General features: G+C 43.8%; 1 protein-coding gene across 1 annotated transcript in view; it reads left to right on the top strand.

Moving 5' to 3' along the window:
- The first annotated feature begins 1,517 nt into the window (after nt 1–1,517).
- The window catches only part of CFAP53 (cilia and flagella associated protein 53), a 48,232-nt gene continuing 29,757 nt past the window's right edge, over nt 1,518–19,992 (top strand). Inside the window, 2 exon segments of the mRNA XM_075488784.1 lie at nt 1,518–1,641; nt 12,131–12,231. Of these exon segments, the coding sequence (XP_075344899.1) occupies nt 1,518–1,641; nt 12,131–12,231 (225 nt within the window).

Raw genomic sequence — 19,992 nt, 5'->3', positions numbered from 1 at the left:
AAACTGTCCCCATTGCTCTTATGAAAGATATGGTATAGTAAAAACAAAGGCACTGTTGTTGACAGAATCACAGAATGGTTGAGGTTGGAAGGGACCTCTGGATGTTATCTGGTCTGACCCCCCTGGTCAAGCAGGGCCACCTAGAGCCAGTTGCCCAGGACTACATCCAGACAGTTCTGAATATCTCCAAGGAGGGAGACTCCACAACCTCTCTGGGCAACCTGTGCCCAGTGCTCAGTCACTTCCACGGTAAAGAAGTGTTTCCTGATGTTCAGATGGAACCTCCTGTGTTTCACTTTGTGCCCATTGCCTCTGGTCCTGCCACTGGGCACCACTGAAAAGAGCCTGGCTCTGTCATCTTTGCACCCTCCATTCACCTGAATTTGTATACATTGATGAGATGCCCCCTGAGCCTTCTCTTCTCCTCTTTTTTTGTCCTTTCTTAAATATATTTTCAGAGGCACCAACCACCTTCGCTGATTGGGTCAGCTTTGTTCTATGGCGGGTCCGTTGCAGAGTCGGCTGAAACTGGCTCTGTGTCCAGCACAGGGCAGCCCCTGACCTCTTCTCACAGAGGCCACCCCTGCAGCCCCCTCGCTACCAAACCCTTGCCATGTATACCAAGTACAGGTAGTTAGATGATCATTACAGATTATTATATGTATAAAGGTATTACTTAGGTGAAGGGACTTCTAGACTCGTTCAAAATCTGATTTCCCCCTGCTCCCCTTTTGGTTTTGTCAATTGCTGTATGCCTGGGAGGTCTAATGTAATGGAGGCCTTTGATTAAAGGTGTTTAAAGCTCTCGGGCCTCATTGATATCTCAAAAATAAGGATCAACAAAAATAAGATGATAGTTGATGTTGCTGATATCTCAAAGGCAAAGCATAAAATCCTTCAGGGCTGCTCCACATGCTGCGAAAGCATAAAATCAGCTTGAAATAATCAGTGCAGTTAGCTTAAAAACTATATTTCAGATCAAAGTTGCTTAATATTGCTGTGGTAATCTTGGTGTTGCTTTATGCTGAAGAAGTTGGAGGAAATGTACTCATTTTTGAAATTTTGTTTTGATATGCTTTGGGCTCATAACAGACTTGTGTGTGGTCAGTTTTATAGCTCCCTCTTTTTAATGTAGTGTAAAACACCCCCCCACCAAAAAAAAAAAAAAATTGTGATATCTACATCTGTTGTAAGGGAGGATTTTTTGAGGTTGTTTCCTGTTTAATTTCCATGTTGACTGCACTTTTTTTAAGTAGCTCTCTATTGCTAAAGTTTTGCTGTCCTTGGCTTTTGAGGGTTCATAGCCAAGAAGCTAGTTGTAGGAAAACTGAATAAGAAAATAATATTTAAAAAAATTTTTTTAGGAATAAGTTTTTTTGGGCTGGTTGTACTTAACAGTAGCTGTTTAAATGAAATCAGATAAGTTTGTTTCCCTTTCTCTCCTCATTATTACAACCCTTTCTGTAACTTATTCATAATGTGCAGTGTCTTTGATATGGATTTAAAGGTGCAATATCATGATTATGAAAGCTTCAGTAGAAGATGATGATTCAGGATGGGAACTTGGTATACCTGACAAGATGGAAAAGAATAATACAAGCTGGGTAGATATAACCCAGGATTTTGAAGAGGCTTGTAGAGGTGAGTTGTACTACTTGTATTCTGAAGAAAAATTGGAATCTTTTGGAGGACTAAATATGGTTCTTGAGATCTTTTAGGCAATAGTTTGACCCTGGTTCAAGCTCCACATGAATGGACCAAATTGATTCTGGGTTTGCCTGTATTAAACTTGGGAATGTCAAAAGAACCATGCCTTGCTTCCCCTTCCAGATTATAGAAATATATATATTTTTCATTCTGTTTTTCTCTTTGCAAAGATTTCTCCCCTTCTCTTCTACTAAACAGAAACCTTGTTCATTTAGGACCCAATGATTTGTTAATTTAATTGGTCAGCACATCATTTTTAGTCTTTGAAACAAGACTGAGCTTCTGAGATGTAATGCATTCCAGTCACTTGTAAACAGTTGCTCTTCTTTAAATAGGGTCTTTACTACTTAATATTATTATTAGATATTACTTAGTGTTAGTTTACTCTGACAGTGACTTTATTTTTAAACTGATTTTTATGATTATGTTAGGGGAAAAATAAATATAAACCTGCAACTTACTACACACAATAAGTTAGACAATTGTCATGGTTTAGCTGCAGTCAGCAACTAAGCACCACACAGCTGCTCACTCACCCTCCCCCCTCCTGGTGGGATGGAGGAGAGAATCGGAAGTAAGAAAACTCGTGGGTTGACATAAGAACAGTTTAATAATCGGGAAAAAGGAAAAAACCCCATATATATAATAATAATAATAAACTGTAATGAAAAGGAAAACAACAAAAGAGAGAGAGAGGAACAAAACCCAGGGGAAAAAAAAGTCATGCAACCACTCACCACCCACTGACCGATGCCCAGCCAGTCCCCGAGCAGCGATCGCTACCCCCCGGCCAACTCCCCCCAGTTTATATACTGAGCATGACGTCATATGGTATGGAATAGCCCTTTGGCCAGTTTGGATCAACTATCCTGGCTGTGCCCCCTCCCAGCTTCTTGTGCACCTGGCAGAGCATGGGGAGCTGAAAAGTCCTTGACCAGTGTAAAGATTACTTAGCAACAACTAAAACATCAGCGTGTTATCAATATTATTCTCATACTAAAATCCAAAGCACAGCACTATACCAGCTACTAGGAAGAAAAGTAACTCTATCCCAGCCGAAACCAGGAAAACAATGATAAACACAATTTCCATATAGCACCAAAGGATTCCCTTAAATTAATGATATAGGGCTTGTATACCCATGAAGTACCAGTAAAGGCTCCATGAAAAAATAATGAGGAAAACAAACCTTTCAATAAACACCTCCCCTGAAAAAAAAAGTTAGATGTCTGCTTAAAGGAGCCTGAAAACTACTGTCCTGCATTTCAGGCCATTCAGAAGCTATTGTTTGGTAATTTTAAAACCCTTACAACTGCTGGAATAACAGACAGGAAGGTCTCGGTTGGTACGATATTGCCTCTGGTGCACTGTTGTGGTAGCAATTGGCACCCGTTGTTCTTCGACCCTCAGCAACCCCACAACAGAAGGGTCCTCTGAGAGACCAGGCAAGGTGGACAGCTGTTTAATTTCCTCCTTCTCCAAGGCAGCTATACCAAAAGCCCACCGGTACCCTTTGGGTCCTTGAAATACCCTCTCCTGAGGTAGTCTATGCCAAGGATGCACGGAGCCTCTGGGCCAGTCACAATGGGGTGCTTTTGCCACTCATTCCCAGTTAGGCTCACTTTGGCCTCCAATACAGTCAGCTGTTGGGATCCCCCTGTCACTCCAGAAATACAGATGGGTTCTGCCCCTGTATAGCTTGATGGCATTAGGGGACACTGTGCACCGGTGTCTACTAGAGCTTTATACTCCTGGGGGTCTGATGTGCCAGGCCATCAGATCCACACAGTCCAGTAAACCCGGTTGTCCCTTTCCTCCACCTGGCTGGAGGCAGGACCCCCTCTAGTCCTGGTCATAGTATTCATTGCCCATTTCTTGTACATATGAGCCAGGAGCTCCTTCATTAAAATCAGGAGTAAGATCAGCCCTTTTACTCTGTCTGGGGAAGTGTCCACTGGAAACCAGAGCAGCAATTTTCCTGGAAGAACCCCCTTTGGTGATTGTTTTTCCTTGCAACTCACGTACCCGTGCTCCTAGGGTCGAGGTAGGTTTTCCATCCCACTTCCTCATGTCCTCTCCGTGGTCACACAGGTAAAACCATAGGGTGCCCCGTGGTGTGTACCCTCTATATCCTCTCCCTTGAGCAGAAGAATGCTGACTCCTAATAGCTGCTGAGATACCTGTCTGTACAGGTGGGGAGTAGGACCTATCTTCTTCGAGTCACTGGACCTATCGGGACAATTTCTCCACAGCTGAGACAAGGGACGAAGAGATACTTTCTTTGTATTCCTGGAGCTGGCTAGCTTCTTCATCCGCTGTTGGACCCTCTCTGTCTTTCCAGTTCAGTATTGCCAATGAGTTGGCACACGATGATGGTGTGTTCCGTACCAACTTCCACCACATGGGTCGTGTGCACTGGACCTCATCTGGACCTTTGGATAACTGCTCGTTGTTCAGGTCACCATAAATCACCTCCAGCACAGCTAATTCCCTCAGGTACTGGGTACCTCTCTCCATGGTGGTCCATTTGCCTGGGCGATATACAACATCTTCCTTGAAAAGGATATCTTTCCTTCATAGCTGACAGGAGTTGCCTCCAGAGGCTGAGGACTTGTGCCCCTTTTCCAATCGCTTTGTCAGTGCCCCCTTCCCTAGAAAGGGATCCCAGCTGCTTGGCTTCCTTACCCTCTAATTCCAGGCTACTGGCCCCGCTATCCCAGCATCGGAGCAGCCAGGTGACAATGTGCTCGCCTGGACAACGGCTGAAATCTTTTCGCATATCTCGCAGCTCACTCAGGGATAGGGATCAAGTGGTTTCCATCTCATCCATGAGTTCTTCCTCTTCCTCTCCTTGTGATGGCCCTGCTCTTTCATCTTCCCTTTCTAAACGAGCTGACCTTCGCTTCCAAGATTTCTTCTTGTGGATAGGGGTGACTGATACTGACACGGGTTGGTTTCCTGGTTGAACCGCATTATCTGTCGCAGTGGGGACCGGAGCGGCCGCAGTGCCTGTTGCAGGAGGGGCTGGAGCAGCTGCAGAGTCTGTTGTTTTGTCACCAGATCCTTGAGGGTTCTGAATAGTGTTGGGCAGGGCTCAGTAGGCGTAGGCCAGGCCCCAGCACATTGCAGTGGTTTGTATCTCCTTAGAATTGCCAGGGTGACAACATACTTTTTCCAAATATTCTACTAATTTTTCAGGATCCTGCACTTGTTCAGGGGTGAAGTTCCAAAACACTGGAGGTGCCCACCATCCTAGGCATTTGCCCATGCTATCCCACACACCCTGCCACTCATAACTATCCGGCCTTGGGGCAGGTCTGTGGATGATATTCTTAAATTGCTTACTAACCTTAGACAAAACCAAAACAATATTCCCAAGCAATACCAATAGATGTATCTTAACTACCCAAGGATGTTCAAGATACTGAGAAGTTATTGTAATGAAGGAGGAAACATTGTAGAAAAAAGTAGCGAAGGTGCCACTCTGCATTTCCTCCATAAAAAACCTCTCAGAGGAAGAGGTATAATTGCTAATTGTCTCCATGAGGTGGTACCCGACATACAGTAACGGTTTCAGTACTGCACTTAGATACCAAAATACACCCAAGGTCACTGTTTTAATAACAAATCTCACAGGCAAAACATCACTAATCACTGCAGAGCACAGCAAACTGCAAAAACCATCACCGATCTTTAACATGTACAGCAAAAAAATGAGCATGGTGCAGATCAGGTAAACCAATATCGAGAACACATGAATCAGTATCATGGCCCACAACTACTAACAGATCTAAATTCCTTAACATGCTCTGGTTAATCTGTCATTATCTCAAACCCTTCCGTGCCAAAAAGGACTGTTGTGGTTTAGCCCCAGTCAGCAACTAAACACCACACAGCCGCTGGCTCACCCTCCTCCCCCCGGTGGGATGGGGGAGAGAATCTGAAGAGCAAAAGTGAGAAAACTCGTGGACTGAGATAAGAACAGTTTAATAACTGGAACACACAAAATAATAATAACAATAATAATAATAATAACAATAATAATAATAATAATAATAATAATAAGAAGAAGAAGAAGAAGAAGAAGAAGAAGAAGAAATTGTCCTGAGAAGGAAAACAACAAGAGAGTGAGAGAGGAACAAAACCCACAGGAAAAAAAACAGTGATACAGCTGCTCACCACCCACCTACCGACTCCCAGCCAGTCCCCGAGCAGCGATCACTGCCCCCCAGCCAACTCCCCCCCAGTTTATATACTGGGCATGACATCCTATGGTATGGAGTAGCCCTTTGGCCAGTTTGGATCAACTATCCTGGCTGTGCCCCCTCCCAGCTTCTTGTGCACCTGGCAGAGCAGGGGAAGCTGAAGGGGGAAAGAATCCTTGACCAGTGTAAACACCGCTTAGCTACAGCCAAAACATCAGTGTGTTATCAATATTGTTCTCATCCTAAATCCAAAACACAGCACTATACCAGCTACTAGGAAGAAAATTAACTCTATCCCAGCTGAAACCAGGACAGTTGAGGAAATACTATTAAAGTAGGGTAGCTGCCTTCTTGGTCCTGACCTTGAAGGCAGTAAAACTCTGTACAAGTGTCTGCATTGTAAAAAGTTGCCTTTAAAGAATAGGACCTATGTGTTATTTAATGTTTGGTAGTTATTATGACTATATATGTTGTTTTGTGATTTTTAACTTTTTCCAGTTTAACTTGTTTTAACTCTAGAATACAATTTCTGATTTATGAGTAGCCTATAAAAGTTTCTCTTTGAATAGTCCTGTTTTGGTCAATGTTCAGCACCACAATGCAAAAGCAAACTTTTTCAGTATTCTTGAGACAGATAACAAACCTTATCAATAAAGCTAATCCTGTACAAATGTTCTGAAGTCTTAAATCAAACTTTAACTTCCTTCTTTGCTATACAAATAATAATTGGCATTTTGCCTATAGCCTTCTTCCATGTTAGTTTCTTTCTTTTGTAAGGATGGCACCATTAAAATAAAGGATCTCACTTCACCTGAGCTGATAGAAATAATGGATACCTGTTTTTGTTGTTTGGTAAGAATTTCACTGCTCTTAAGGTTGAATGTTTATGCTTTCAAAATGTTGTCCCTTAATCCAGTTAAAAAAAAATACAACCACAAAAATCCCCAACCAAAACCAAAAAACCCCACCCCTCAAGGAAAAATGATCCACTCAGAAATAATCCACAGAAAATACATACTTCATATTTTAATTTGCATTTATAGGATATGATAAGATGCTGTAATTTTGAGTTTGTTTTGTTTTTTTTTAATTCTATGAAATCATCATGGGAAAAATGGTAGCATTTTTGAACAATGTAAAAAGGTTATAGGATGGTTTTTTGTGTATGATACCTGATTGCCTTTTGTATATTAGGGTTTATCTGTGTGGGAAAGCGAGTGCATAGTAACCTATAGCAATCCATTTCTCATTTTTGTGCAGCCAATCTTCACTTGGAGCTTGCAGGGACATTTTGAAGAAAGGAAATAACTAAATACATTTAGAAAGGAAATAGCTAAATTGTCAGTTATTTGCAAATTGTGGTGCTTTATGGGGTGTTTTTTGTTTTTGTTTTTTTTTGTTTTGGTTTCTTTTGCTATGTATCTTAATTTCCTCAGTAAATGATATGAAATATGTTCAGATACTCTTTAACATGATATCCATAAAATTTACTTCAATTTGTAAAACATCATTTAGTTTATTCGCAAAAAGCCATATAAAGGTCACTGTATGTTTCATATGGTATATTTTAGAGGGAAGAAGAGGAATTATGTTGGTTTGGTTTTCTGTGGTTTTTTGGGTTTTTTGACTGGTCACTTCAAAAATCTGATCCTTCTGTGTTTCATGATATTTCAAGATGGAAACCATGTTTTAAATTACTGAAACTTTCCCTGTAGTTCATAACAGCATGACAGTAATAGAGGGGATTGTGAAAAGAAGTGTCCTGGTTTAGGGTGGGATAGAGTTAATTTTCTTCCTAGGAGCTGGTATAGTGCTGTGTTTTGGATTTTAGTATGAGAATAATATTGATAACACCCTGATGTTTTGGCTGTAGCTAAGCGGTGTTTACACTGGTCAAGGACTTTTCAGCTTTTCAGCTTTTCAGCTACCTTGCAGGAAATTAAACAGCTGTCCACCTTGCCTGGTCTCTCAGAGGACCCTTTTGTTGTGGGGTTGCTGAGGGTCGAAGAACAACAGGTGCCAATTGCTACCACAACAGTGCACCAGAGGCAATGTTGTACCAACCGAGACTCCCTGATTCCCATCCATAAGCTGATTCGTCGACTGGAGAGCCAAGGAGTGATCAGTAAGACTCGTTCACCTTTTAACAGTCCTATATGGCCAGTGCAAAAGTCTAATGGAGACGAGTGGAGACTAACAGTAGACTATCGTGGCCTGAATGAAGTCACGCCGCCGCTGAGTGCTGCCGTGCCGGACGTGCTGGAACTTCAATACGAACTGGAGTCAAAAGCAGCCAAATGGTATGCTACAAGTGATATCGCTAATGCGTTCTTCTCAATCCCTTTGGCAGCAGAGTGCAGGCCACAGTTTGCTTTCACTTGGAGGGGCGTTCAGTACACCTGGAATCGATTGCCCCAGGGGTGGAAACACAGCCCTACCATTTGCCATGGACTGATCCAGACGGCACTGGAACAGGGCGAAGCTCCAGAACATCTGCAATACATTGATGACATCATCGTATGGGGCAATGCAGCAGAAGAAGTTTTTGAGAAAGGGAAGAAAATAGTCCAGACCCTCCTGAAAGCCGGCTTTGCCATAAAACCAAGTAAGGTCAAGGGACCTGCACAGGAGATGCAGATTTTAGGAATAAGATGGCAAGATGGACGTCGTCAGATCCCAATGGATGTGATTAACAAAATAACAGCCATGTCTCCACCAACTAGCAAAAAGGAAACACAAGCTTTCTTAGGCATTGTGGGTTTTTGGAGAATGCATATTCCAAATTACAGGCTGATCGTAAGCCCTCTCTGCCAAGTGACCCAGAAGAAGAACGATTTCAAATGGGGCCCTGAGCAACGACAAGCCTTTGAACAAATTAAACGGGAGATAGTTCATGCAGTAGCCCTTGGGCCAGTCCAGGCAGGGCCAGATGTAAAAAATGTGCTCTACACCACAGCCGGGGAGAATGGCCCTACCTGGAGCCTCTGGCAGAAAGCACCAGGGGAGACTCGAGGTCGACCCCTAGGGTTTTGGAGTCGGGGATACAAAGGATCTGAGGCCTGCTATACTCCAACTGAAAAAGAGATATTGGCAGCATATGAAGGGGTTTGAGCTGCTTTGGAAATGGTTGGTACTGAAGCACAGCTCCTCCTGGCACCCCGGCTGCCGGTGCAGGGCTGGATGTTCAAAGGGACGGTCCCCTCCACACATCATGCAACTGATGCTACGTGGAGTAAGTGGGTTGCATTGATCACACAACGGGCTCGAATAGGAAACCCCAATCGCCCAGGGATCTTGGAAGTAATTATGGACTGGCCAGAAGGCAAAGATTTTGGAATATCACCAGAGGAGGAGGTGATGCGTGCTGAGGAGGCCCCACTGTACAATAAACTACCAGAAAATGAGAAGCAATATGCCCTGTTCACTGATGGGTCCTGTCGTATTGTAGGAAAGCATCGGAGATGGAAGGCTGCTGTATGGAGTCCTATACGACAAGTTGTAGAAACTGCTGAAGGAGACAAGGAATTGAGCCAATTTGCAGAAGTAAAGGCCATCCAGCTGGCTTTAGATATTGCTGAATGAGAAAAGTGGCCAGTGCTCTATCTCTATAATGATTCATGGATGGTGGCAAATGCCCTGTGGGGGTGGTTACAGCAATGGAAACAGAGCACTTGGCAGCGCAGAGGTAAACCTGGGCTGCCACATTGTGGCAAGATATTGCTGCCCAGGTACAGAACCTGCTTGTCAAAGTATGTCATGCAGATGCTCACATACCCAAGAGTCAGGCCACTGAGGAACATCAAAACAACCAGCAGGTGGATCAGCCTGCTAAGATTGAAGTAGCTCAGGTGGATCTGGACTGGCAACATAAGGGTGAATTCTTTATACCTCTGTGGGCCCATGACCCCTCAGGCCATCAAGGAAGAGATGCAACATAGAGATGGGCTCGTGATCGAGGGGTGGACTTGACCATGGACACTATTGCACAGGTTACCCATGAATGTGAAACATGCGCTGCAATCAAACAAGCCAAGCTGTTAAAGCCTCTGTGGTATGGAGGGCGATGGCTGAAATATAAATATGGGGAGGCCTGGCAGATCGATTATATCACACTCCCACAAACCCGCCAAGGCAAGCGCTATGTGCTTACAATGGTGGAAGCAACCACCGGATGGCTGGAAACATATCCCGTGCCCCAATGCCACCGCCCAGAACACTATCCTGGGCCTTGAAAAGCAAGTCCTATGGCGACATGGAACCCCAGAAAGAATTGAGTCAGACAACGGGACTCATTTTCGAAACAACCTCATAGACACCTGGGCCAAAGAGCATGGCATTGAGTGGGTATATCACATCCCCTATCATGCACCAGCCTCCGGGAAAATCAAACGATACAATGGGCTGTTAAAGACTACACTGCGAGCAATGGGTGCTGGGACATTCAAACATTGGGATACACATTTAGCAAAGGCCACCTGGTTGGTCAACACTAGGGGATCTGCCAATCGAGCTGGCCCTGCCCAATCAAAACTTTTACGCACTGTAGAAGGGGATAAGGTCCCTGCAGTACACATAAAAAACATGCTGGGGAAGACAGTCTGGGTTACTCCTGCCTCTGGCAAAGGCAAGCCCATTCGTGGGATTGCCTTTGCTCAAGGACCTGGGTGCACTTGGTGAGTAAGGCGAAAGGATGGGGAAGTCCGCTGTGTACCTCAAGGGGATTTGATTTTGGGTGAGAATAGCCAATGAACTAAATGGTATGATGTTAACTGCTATATAATACTGTATGTCATCTCTTTTATGGTGGCTATATGCCATATCAACAGTATTTCAGTAAGAATCACCCAGATTAATGAAGAATGAACTTTGATGAAAGCAAGCAAAGTGCAGCAGTGATGGAACCAGAACTGGCTTCAGCATGCAACAATCCAACACCACACACCCTCTCTCCTGCCCTGAAGGGCTGTTATGACAGATGGAGCCCAAAGTCATGGACTAAATGAACTCAGTGGACATTTTAGAGGGATGGCCCATAGACCAAGGGAATGATAGCTGTGTGTATATATCAAGAGACAGGAAAAGTGGTGGTGATTAATTGGAATGTATTAGAAAGGGTAGGACCTGGGCATGACATAGATGGTATAGAATAAGGGGTGGATACTGTCCTGGTTTTGGCTGGGATAGAGTTAATTTTCTTCCTAGTAGTTGGTATAGGGCTGTGTTTTGGATTTTAGTATGAGAATAATGTTGATAACACACTGATGTTTTAGTTGTTGCTAAGTGGTGTTTACACTAGTCAAGGGCTTTTCAGCTTCCCATGCTCTGCCAGGTGCACAAGAAGCTGGGAGGGGGCACAGCCAGGATAGTTGATCCAAACTGGCCAAAGGGCTATTCCATACCATATGACGTCATGCTCAGTATATAAACTGGGGGGAGTTGGCCAGGGGGTAGCGATCGCTGCTCGGGGACTGTCTGGGCGTCGGTCAGTGGGTGGTGAGCGGTTGTATCACTTTTTTTTCCTCCCTTGGGTTTTGTTCCTCTCTCTCTCTCTCGTTGTTGTTTTCCTTCTCATTACAATTCATTATTATTATTATTATTATTTTGTTCCAATTATTAAACTGTTCTTATCTCAGCCCATGAGTTTTCTTACTTTTGCTCTTCCGATTCTCTCCGCCATCGCACCGGGGGGGAATGAGCAAGTGACTGCGTGGTGCTTAGTTGCCAGCTGGGCATAACCACTACAAGAAGCTATGAACTTGTAGAAAAGAACATGCAGAATATTGCTGAACTGTTTCATAGCCACATGCATTTTTGATTCTTTATTTCTATAGAGGAAGTTTACAGATCTGATGGTCTGTTAACTTAATGTCACGTCTATGCCACAAAAATTGGAGCTGAACTTTGTGGAGGAGGCTTACTCAAAGTGAATTTGATAGTGTTTAGGATTTAGTAACTTACTGACCTCCACAGCCAGCAAATGTAGAACAGTTAAAGGGCGAGAGACCTTTGGCCCTTTTCCATAGATGGAATGTTGCCATGATACAGACTTCCTTAAAGACTCACTGAAGCAGGATAAGATGGAAAAAGAATGGGGATATGAAAATGAAAAATTGACTCTCATAAGTAAAGCGTTTAATTTTCTTTTTCCTAGATAACATGGTTAGAGGGACATTCCTTGGCACAGACTGTATTCACTTGCCTTTATATTCATAATCCAGACTTCATAGTAGATCCTGCTATGAAGGCTTTTGCTCTGGGGATCCTAAAAATCTGCAATATTGCCAGAGAAAAAGTTAACAAAGCAACTGTTTTTGAGGAGGTATGTTTCAGTGTACATCCTACATTTAAATGTGTAACACTATGTAGACTCCTGTCACGGATGGAGTGAGCGTGCACTTCACTCGTTAGAGAGAAGTAAAAATATAGTTTATTGATATAGAATAGGGAGTTAACAAAGTTCAATGCGACAGTGTTTTAACAAGATTCGATGGCGAGGTACACTTGATTATTTACTGCATAGAGGACAGGGTCAGACAAAAACTGTCAGGGAGACCCTCCCGTTGAGTCATGAGGTTCGGAAAGGATCCCCTTGCTTTCTAAACTCCTTCTCAGAGAGGAGTCTAGGTGCGGCTAGATCCAGTCCTAGTCCCAGACTTGGTCAACGGTTTATGTCTAAAGGATTATATATGTGCACAATCAATCCTTTATATCACTTAGCTAAGATTTCAAAGTTTAGCATGCTATTAGTCACTTACCGAGGATCTGTTGCGGCAAGGAATCTCTCAACCTCGAGGAGTAACCTTGAGAGGCGTCCCTGCTCAAGGGGAGATCCTGGCGTGCAGCCCGCTGCCGTGCAGGAGAGCTCAAAGGGCCCTGGGCTGTCCACTATTTAAGGAGTAAGATGATTGACTTATGGTCATATTTGCATATCAGCAAGAGGTTTAGATCCCTGCTTCAGGCAGCCCTTGGCTACTTTGTTGCTATTCATCCTCAAGGTCCAGCATAAGCTGGATGCAGCTATCAGGATGACTCCCACTGATGGTTACTGCTTGTGCAGGGAGCGGGAGGCGGGGGGGGGAGCACACCGCCACACTCCACCCCGTGACTATAGTCAATTCATCTTACCTTCACAGAGTGGTGGTACGGTCACCTCTTGCCTCTGTGCCATAAATAGTATATTGATAGTTTGTGCGCTTATAGATCCATGGTAAGTAGACAGTGAAGCATTGCTAGTTGTTATGCGTTAATTTGTATGTTTTGGGTGGTTGAAGTTGGATTATTTGCTTTATCATGTGCCAAACCTTTATATACAATATAATTATAAGCAATAGACACACTAATGTTAGAGTTAGTAAAATGACAACTGGGTGAAGCATAAGATTAAACACTCCCGTGGCTGTTGGTGACCATCCAAGAAGAGTTTCCCACCAATGGTGTTCTCCATCCTTCTTCACTCTTTCCAAGACATGGTGTATCTCTTCTGCATCATGATGAACGGTGATCAGAGTTTTGTGTCCATTGTTTCGGATGCGTTCCAGCAGTTGACACAGGTCATCGTGTTGTAGTAGTTTCTTCACCAATGTAAGATTCATTCCGATGGGGGTAGGCAATAAATCTCGACTCAGTGTATAGTTAGATTGTAACAGTTGATAAGACGTAACAGGAGCTGAATAATTGAAGTCACATCCCACGATTTTAGTAAAGTTACAAACACAAATATTTGAGCAATTGCTTGTATCTACAGTAACGTTATCTACAAATATAAAATCACAAAGGGTTCTCATACAAACACATCCTTTTCCAATATACACAAGTTTCAGGGGCTTCATCAGGTCGTATTTCAAAATGACAAACGTTTTGTTCAGTGTCAAGACAGATGTCTTGGGCTTTGAGGGTGTTACTCTCACAAATAAATCCTTGTTGTTCCCGTACAACGCATGCATTAACATCAACAGTTTGCCATTTGTTTCCATTTCGGTGGGCCCATACTCTATGTTCTAATGGATAGAGTACAGTTCCATTGTGATTTAATCCCAACGCAATGATTGGGTATATGGTGTATACCGAAGCATTGTGTATTGTTAAGACAAAAGCTGTGGCCTTATTGCTAATGGGGTCATAAGTGAAATTGACTAAATACCACCAGGACTGGAATTCTTTCTCAAATTTAGTTGCATTATCCCAAATTACCTTTCGAATTTCAGTGGGTAAGGTGCCCTCTTCACCTTCTCTTATAATTGCTGCTACCATAGATTGCATCCACAGTTGAGCTTGGATACAACTAAGAGCTAGAGAAACATTGGTCTGGGCTACACCAAGTGCATCCACAATCAGTTGGTGGTCTCTTTCATTAATTCTTTTCCACTGAGGTAATATATCAGATAAGAGCCATTGGTTAGTTCCCAATGCTAATAGAGAAGACCGTAATGGGTGTTCTAATTTGTTTAAATCGCTTGTTGTTGCGCTCAGTTTGTTTACGAGTACTTCGGCATCGATACTATTTAAGACTCCCAATCCTGTCCCTATGATACCGGTCACATCTCTCCTTGTTCGTCTTGGAGAGGTGAGGGTTCGCCCATGTAACCATGCCAACCATCCTGCATAGGACGTACCTAGGAATGGTGAACAGGTCGGTTTGATTGCAGACATATTAATTTGCATCAGTAGTTCTACTTGTTTAAGAGACCATGATGGATTAAATAACACTTGTTGTTGGCCTGTATTTTTGATCACATATGGTCCAACTTCAGAAATCTGTGGGGATAGAATTTTCTCATCCTCTACAGTCAGGGCGGATGTTGTGCTAGGCTCAATAATGTCTATTTTAAATTTAAAGGATAATCCCACACGATGGTGAGCCCAGAGGCAGACTACAAAAACAGGTTGTACTAAGGTAAAATTGTACCAACAGTCCAGTCTTTCAAAGGCGCAAAGTTTCGTATCTTTGGCTATTGGCTTTGATGTAATGTTGTACACAGAAATCTGAGATGCCTTCTCATGGGTAGACCCATTGATCATCCGGCATCCTATTTTAATTTCTTTCCCTGCCGTTCCTCGGAGTCGGGGAACTTTATCATCAGCTTCATCTTTATCCCAGGTCCATTCGTTTTCTAAGTATGTTTCAGTTCCATGCATGACCACGGTGGAAAGCTTTAAATCTCCCTTACTAGAGTGTATTCCCATACTTCCAGTGTACTTAACACGAGCTTGGGACCATGGCCATTCTAGGGTTCTTTGACCATAGGCTAAGAAAAGCAGCATTGTTAGGGTTTGGAATAGTAACATGAACACAGCATTTCCGTCTGCCATCCTGTGGGGTGCTGTAAGAGAAAATAGAGATTTGTTTTGGTGGGGAGAGTCCGAACAGGTTACCCCATTAAGAAGAAGGAAAAATCCATCGTGAACTAATTCTGTGTTTTGCACCACTGCTATCAGTAGCTTCCCAGGCAAGTGGGCCACGAGGTTTAGTTAAAGTCATAGGCACAGTACCGATGGATGGTAACTTGACCATCACAGGCTGTCCTGGCTGTAATGTCATTGGATATTCTCTTTTCCTAGTAGGTGGAGTGCTAAGCTCAGTTTTTACAAAGAATGCTCGGCTTACAGGGCTTCCAGTAGGCCCATATCGATTATTTAATTGATGGAGTACTTTGGGAAGTCTCGTATCCCATTGAGCTTCCTGTGGTTTGAGATTCCTTTTCAACAAGCCATTAGCTCTTTCTACCATCCCATTTGATTGAGGGTAGTATGGGGTGTGGAATACCCATCTAATTCCCTCTTGTTTTGCCCAATCTTGCACTTCCTTACACGAAAAGTGTGAGCCATTATCACTCTGGATAACATCAGGAGTAGGTAGATTTGAGAACCAAACTGATAGCCCTCGCGCTGTATTTCGCCCATCGGCTTTCCGACATTTAGTCGCCATAAGCAAGCCGGAGACTACTTCCACTCCTGTAAGGATGTATCGATATCCTGCAGAGGATTTGAATGGTCCGATATAATCGATTTGCCATGTAGACCATAAAGCTTTCCCTTCATTGATATGTAAAGGTGGTGCTTTAGCAGGATGATCTGCTTGTAATTTCAGTCTACACTGAGGACATTCTGTAAGAATAGTTTCACAAGTTTTTCTATTTATAGGCCAGCCTTTACTCTGTGCAGCAAAGTAAAGTGCTTCTTTACCTGTGTGGCCTAGACTTTGATGTAACCATTCTCCCAATCGATACCACTCAGGATTTAAGGTGATTTTCCTAATTTTAGTTAGCTCATCTACCTTTTGATTCCACTGTGTGGCTGGTTGATTATCCTTAGCATGAGCTTTTACCCATCCCATCTTGAAAGGTGTTTTCCTGGCTATATCAAGTAATAATTGCCAATCTTTGTTTCTCCAAACTGGGGATCTATTTACTTCCCAATTCAAGGTTTCCCATTGACAGAGCCACTGTGTGGCACCAGCCCACACAGCATAAGAGTCTACATATATGATTTTTGCTCCATTCTGTGCTGCCAAAACAACTGCTCTTATTTCTCCTACTTGTGCACTGCCTTCACCTTCTTCTACTACTTGTTTGCCAGTGGTAATATCTAATGCAACAGCCTTATATTGCCATTTACCCTTTTTGCTGAAGCATCTGTAAACCAAATGTTTTCTGTTGCTGTACCCTCAGTGAGGGGTGGTGCATCCAGAATGGGTGAAGGTTTAAAGGGTTGTTGTAATGCTAAAGGGTCTGTGTTTATGGGCATCTGCAATTTGGAAACCTTAGTGTGTCCTTCAGTTAGTTGCATATTTTCTGCAACTCCTGTTAGGTAGGCATACCATTTTCGGACAGTGGGTTTTTGTGCAACTCCTTCTGGGGGAGCAGTCCCCTTTAGGATTGCTTCTAGTAAATTAAATGGTCCTCTACTTTGCACAGGTTGTCCCTGATGTATTTTTTCAACTTGTTTAACTGCTCGGACTAAAGATAAAAGTCCCTTTTCCCATTCAGAGTATCGTTGTTCTGTTTCTTTAAATGCGGTTGAGCTAAACAATAAGGGTCTTTTTGGCCCATCGGGCCAAAACCCCATTCGGCTATAATAGGGTCGCGGGGGTGTACTGGTCCCAGTGACTGATATGTTTTTAACTCTTCGGTTAGAGTTTTGACTGCCTCTTTATGTTCTAATTTCCACTCCCAGGGTTTGCCTTTCCGTAAGAGTGAGTATAAGGGACGGGAAATGATAGAAAATCCAGGCACATGTTTCCTCCAATATCCTAAAGTTCCCATTAATTGTTGTAACTCCTTCCTTGATTGGGGCATTTGCAGCTCTTCGATTTTTCTTAAGGTATCTGGAGGAATCACTGCACTGCCTGCTATCCACCAAGTACCTAAAAATTTTACTTCTTTACTTGGTCCCTGACATTTTCCAGGTGGAATCTCAATTTCTGCTTTATTTAGTGCTTGCCATACTGCTGCTGCTGCTTCCCCAACCTTTTCAGGGGAAGTTCCTCCAATCAGAATATCATCTATATATTGGTACAGTTTCACTTCTTGGGGGAGTGAGACTGTCTGTAAAAGTTCAGCAAGCGCAGCATGAGCAATCGTGGGTGAATGTCTATACCCCTGTGGGAGTCTGTTAAAGGTGTATTGTATTCCCTCCCAAGTGAAAGCAAACTTCTCTTTATCTTCCTCCTTTAAGGGAACCATAAAGAACATATCCTTTACATCTAGCGCTGCCATCCATGGGGGTGCAGCTGCTTGCAAAGTAGCTGTTAAGTTGGCAATGTTTGGCACAGCAGCTGTGAGCGGGGCTGTATTGGCGTTCAGGCGCCGATAATCGACAGTTAAACGCCACCTCCCGTCTGGTTTCCGGACGGGCCAGACAGGTGAGTTATATGGGGAGAGGGTTCTGGAGATAATTTGTCGTTTCTCCAAATCAGCTATGACTTCAGAAATTCCATTTCGTGCCGCAGCAGAAAGGGGATATTGCGGTACGTTAGTGATTTGTGACTCGGGGAGCGCAGGGGCTGCGCGCAGTGCCCGCACTGCAGCCTCTCGGTTTCTGCTGGGGTTGGGATCGATGTTTGAGCCGAAGGACCACACGCTGCCGTTCGGCAGGCGCCAGGTTCGTCCCTTTAAAACATCGAAACCTAAAATATTTTCATGGTGATCTTTAATTGCAAAGCGAGTACTCGACACGCGCTTCTCGCCCGGGAGCCATAAGTTGACCTTGGCAGTTTGGCACTGCACACTCACTCCGTTCACGCCGGTAATTTTAACTCTTTGCCGTCTGGGTCGTACACCCAGCTTCTCGGCATCTTGTTGTGTTAATAGTGAAATTTGTGCTCCCGTATCTATTAAAAACTTTACCAATTGTCTTTGAGGACCAACTGGAATTAAAATGTATGGGCCGTTATCATTTATCCACTGATAAGCCTCCACTTTCCGGACAGGCAGGCCCAATTGCCTTCCGGACACTACTCGTTTTTTGACTTCATGCCCTGCAGTTCCTCCCTAAGGGAGAGGAAGCGGTTATCTCCCCTTCTGGGGTCTGGCGCAGGAGGAGTTGAAATACGGTCCTTCCTTTCACCGTTATCTCGTTTCTGGAATGCTTCAATTAGACTTAAAATAATGCCAGTAGGCTGACCTTGAATCGCAGCTCTGGGAATGCCTAAAGCTAATGCATTCCTCCACAATTCATTCCTTTGTTCTCGAGATTCTGTTTGGGGCTTTTTAAATTTGTTTCCCTTCGATCTCGTTTCTGTTTCCCGTTTTATGGGTCTTACTTTGTGATCTCCTCCCCGGGGCTTCAGGTTTTGTTTTTCAGCTGGTGCATCGTCCCAGCCCATCTCACGGCTGTAGTTCACAATGCCGTGCATCAAATCTGCCCAGGTAGGGAGCTGCTTGCGGGCAGTTTGAGCGTTGTCACCTAGTCCCTCATTGTGTTCTGTGTCTTTCTTGATCTCATCTCGTTTTGCAACTAAATGGGATTTAAGAATTGCGGGGGCTCCTCTAATCAGTGGTTTTAACATTGCGAAATCTACTGTAGCAGACAGTGGGACATCATGGGACCCTCGTTTGTGCATGGCTTGTATACAGGCGGCTTTTGTGACGGCTGTAGAGAGCTCACTTAAAGATTTAATGGGAATTATGGAGGGTTCACCTCGCTCCATGGTGTCTATTCCTCCAGCCCAATAAGCTACTCGGCTGGTGATAGAATGAGGTGTATTTGTCGGGTCGGGTCCTAAATTTAAGAAAACTCCTGGACCCCAATAGCCGCTTGCTTCGTCCTCACTCAACATTATTCGGTCACCGCCACTGAGGCATACTCGCCACAAGTATTCTGTTTCAGTTTCACCTGGTTTTCTGCTGTATCTCTCTTGCAAATTTGTCAGTTGCAACGGATCCCAGGGGATGGTTCGCGTAGTATGTTGCGGATGACCACCCCGAGGACCCACAGTTCTTTCTGTTTTAACAATGGGTCTGGCTTCATATTCAGGAGGATTTGCGGGGAACAAAGGGTCGTCATCTTCTGGCTCGCTATCATCGGGATCACCCCAGATGTCTCCATCCCAATCTTCAGGGGATACTATTAGTTTTCTAATTTGTACGATGTCGGGGGGGCAGGGAGCCTGTAAAAGCATCATCTCGACCTTTTCTCCCAACTTTTGTCTTTTTTCCTTTTCCTCCTGTAGCTGTTTCTGCAGTTGTTCAATTTTTAAAGATAGTAACATCTCAGTTGCCTTTCTGCCTTCTATTTCTTTCTCTAGGTCCTGCTCCTTTTTATTTCTGTTGTCTCTTTCCTGATGTGCAGCTTCTAAACAGGCACCTAGCATCTTGCAGATAACTCCTTTCCCTTTTCCATCTTTTGTGTGGCCTCTAGTTACTTTTAGGTGTTCTTCAATGGCTTCCCAATTATGCCAATTGTCACGAGTCCATTCTGCTGAGAATTTGGGACTGGGATTCACTCCATGCCTCCGTAAATAATCGGTGATACTACTTGCCATCCTGCTGACTACGCCAATTTGTCACGGATGGAGTGAGCGTGCTATCAGGATGACTCCCACTGATGGTTACTGCTTGTGCAGGGAGTGGGGGGGGGGAGC

Source organism: Mycteria americana (genome assembly GCF_035582795.1).
Source record: "Mycteria americana isolate JAX WOST 10 ecotype Jacksonville Zoo and Gardens chromosome Z unlocalized genomic scaffold, USCA_MyAme_1.0 Scaffold_18, whole genome shotgun sequence".
Taxonomy (NCBI): domain Eukaryota; kingdom Metazoa; phylum Chordata; class Aves; order Ciconiiformes; family Ciconiidae; genus Mycteria; species Mycteria americana.
The sequence above is the reverse complement of the archived record's forward strand: the minus strand, read 5'-3'. Positions and strand labels throughout refer to the sequence as shown.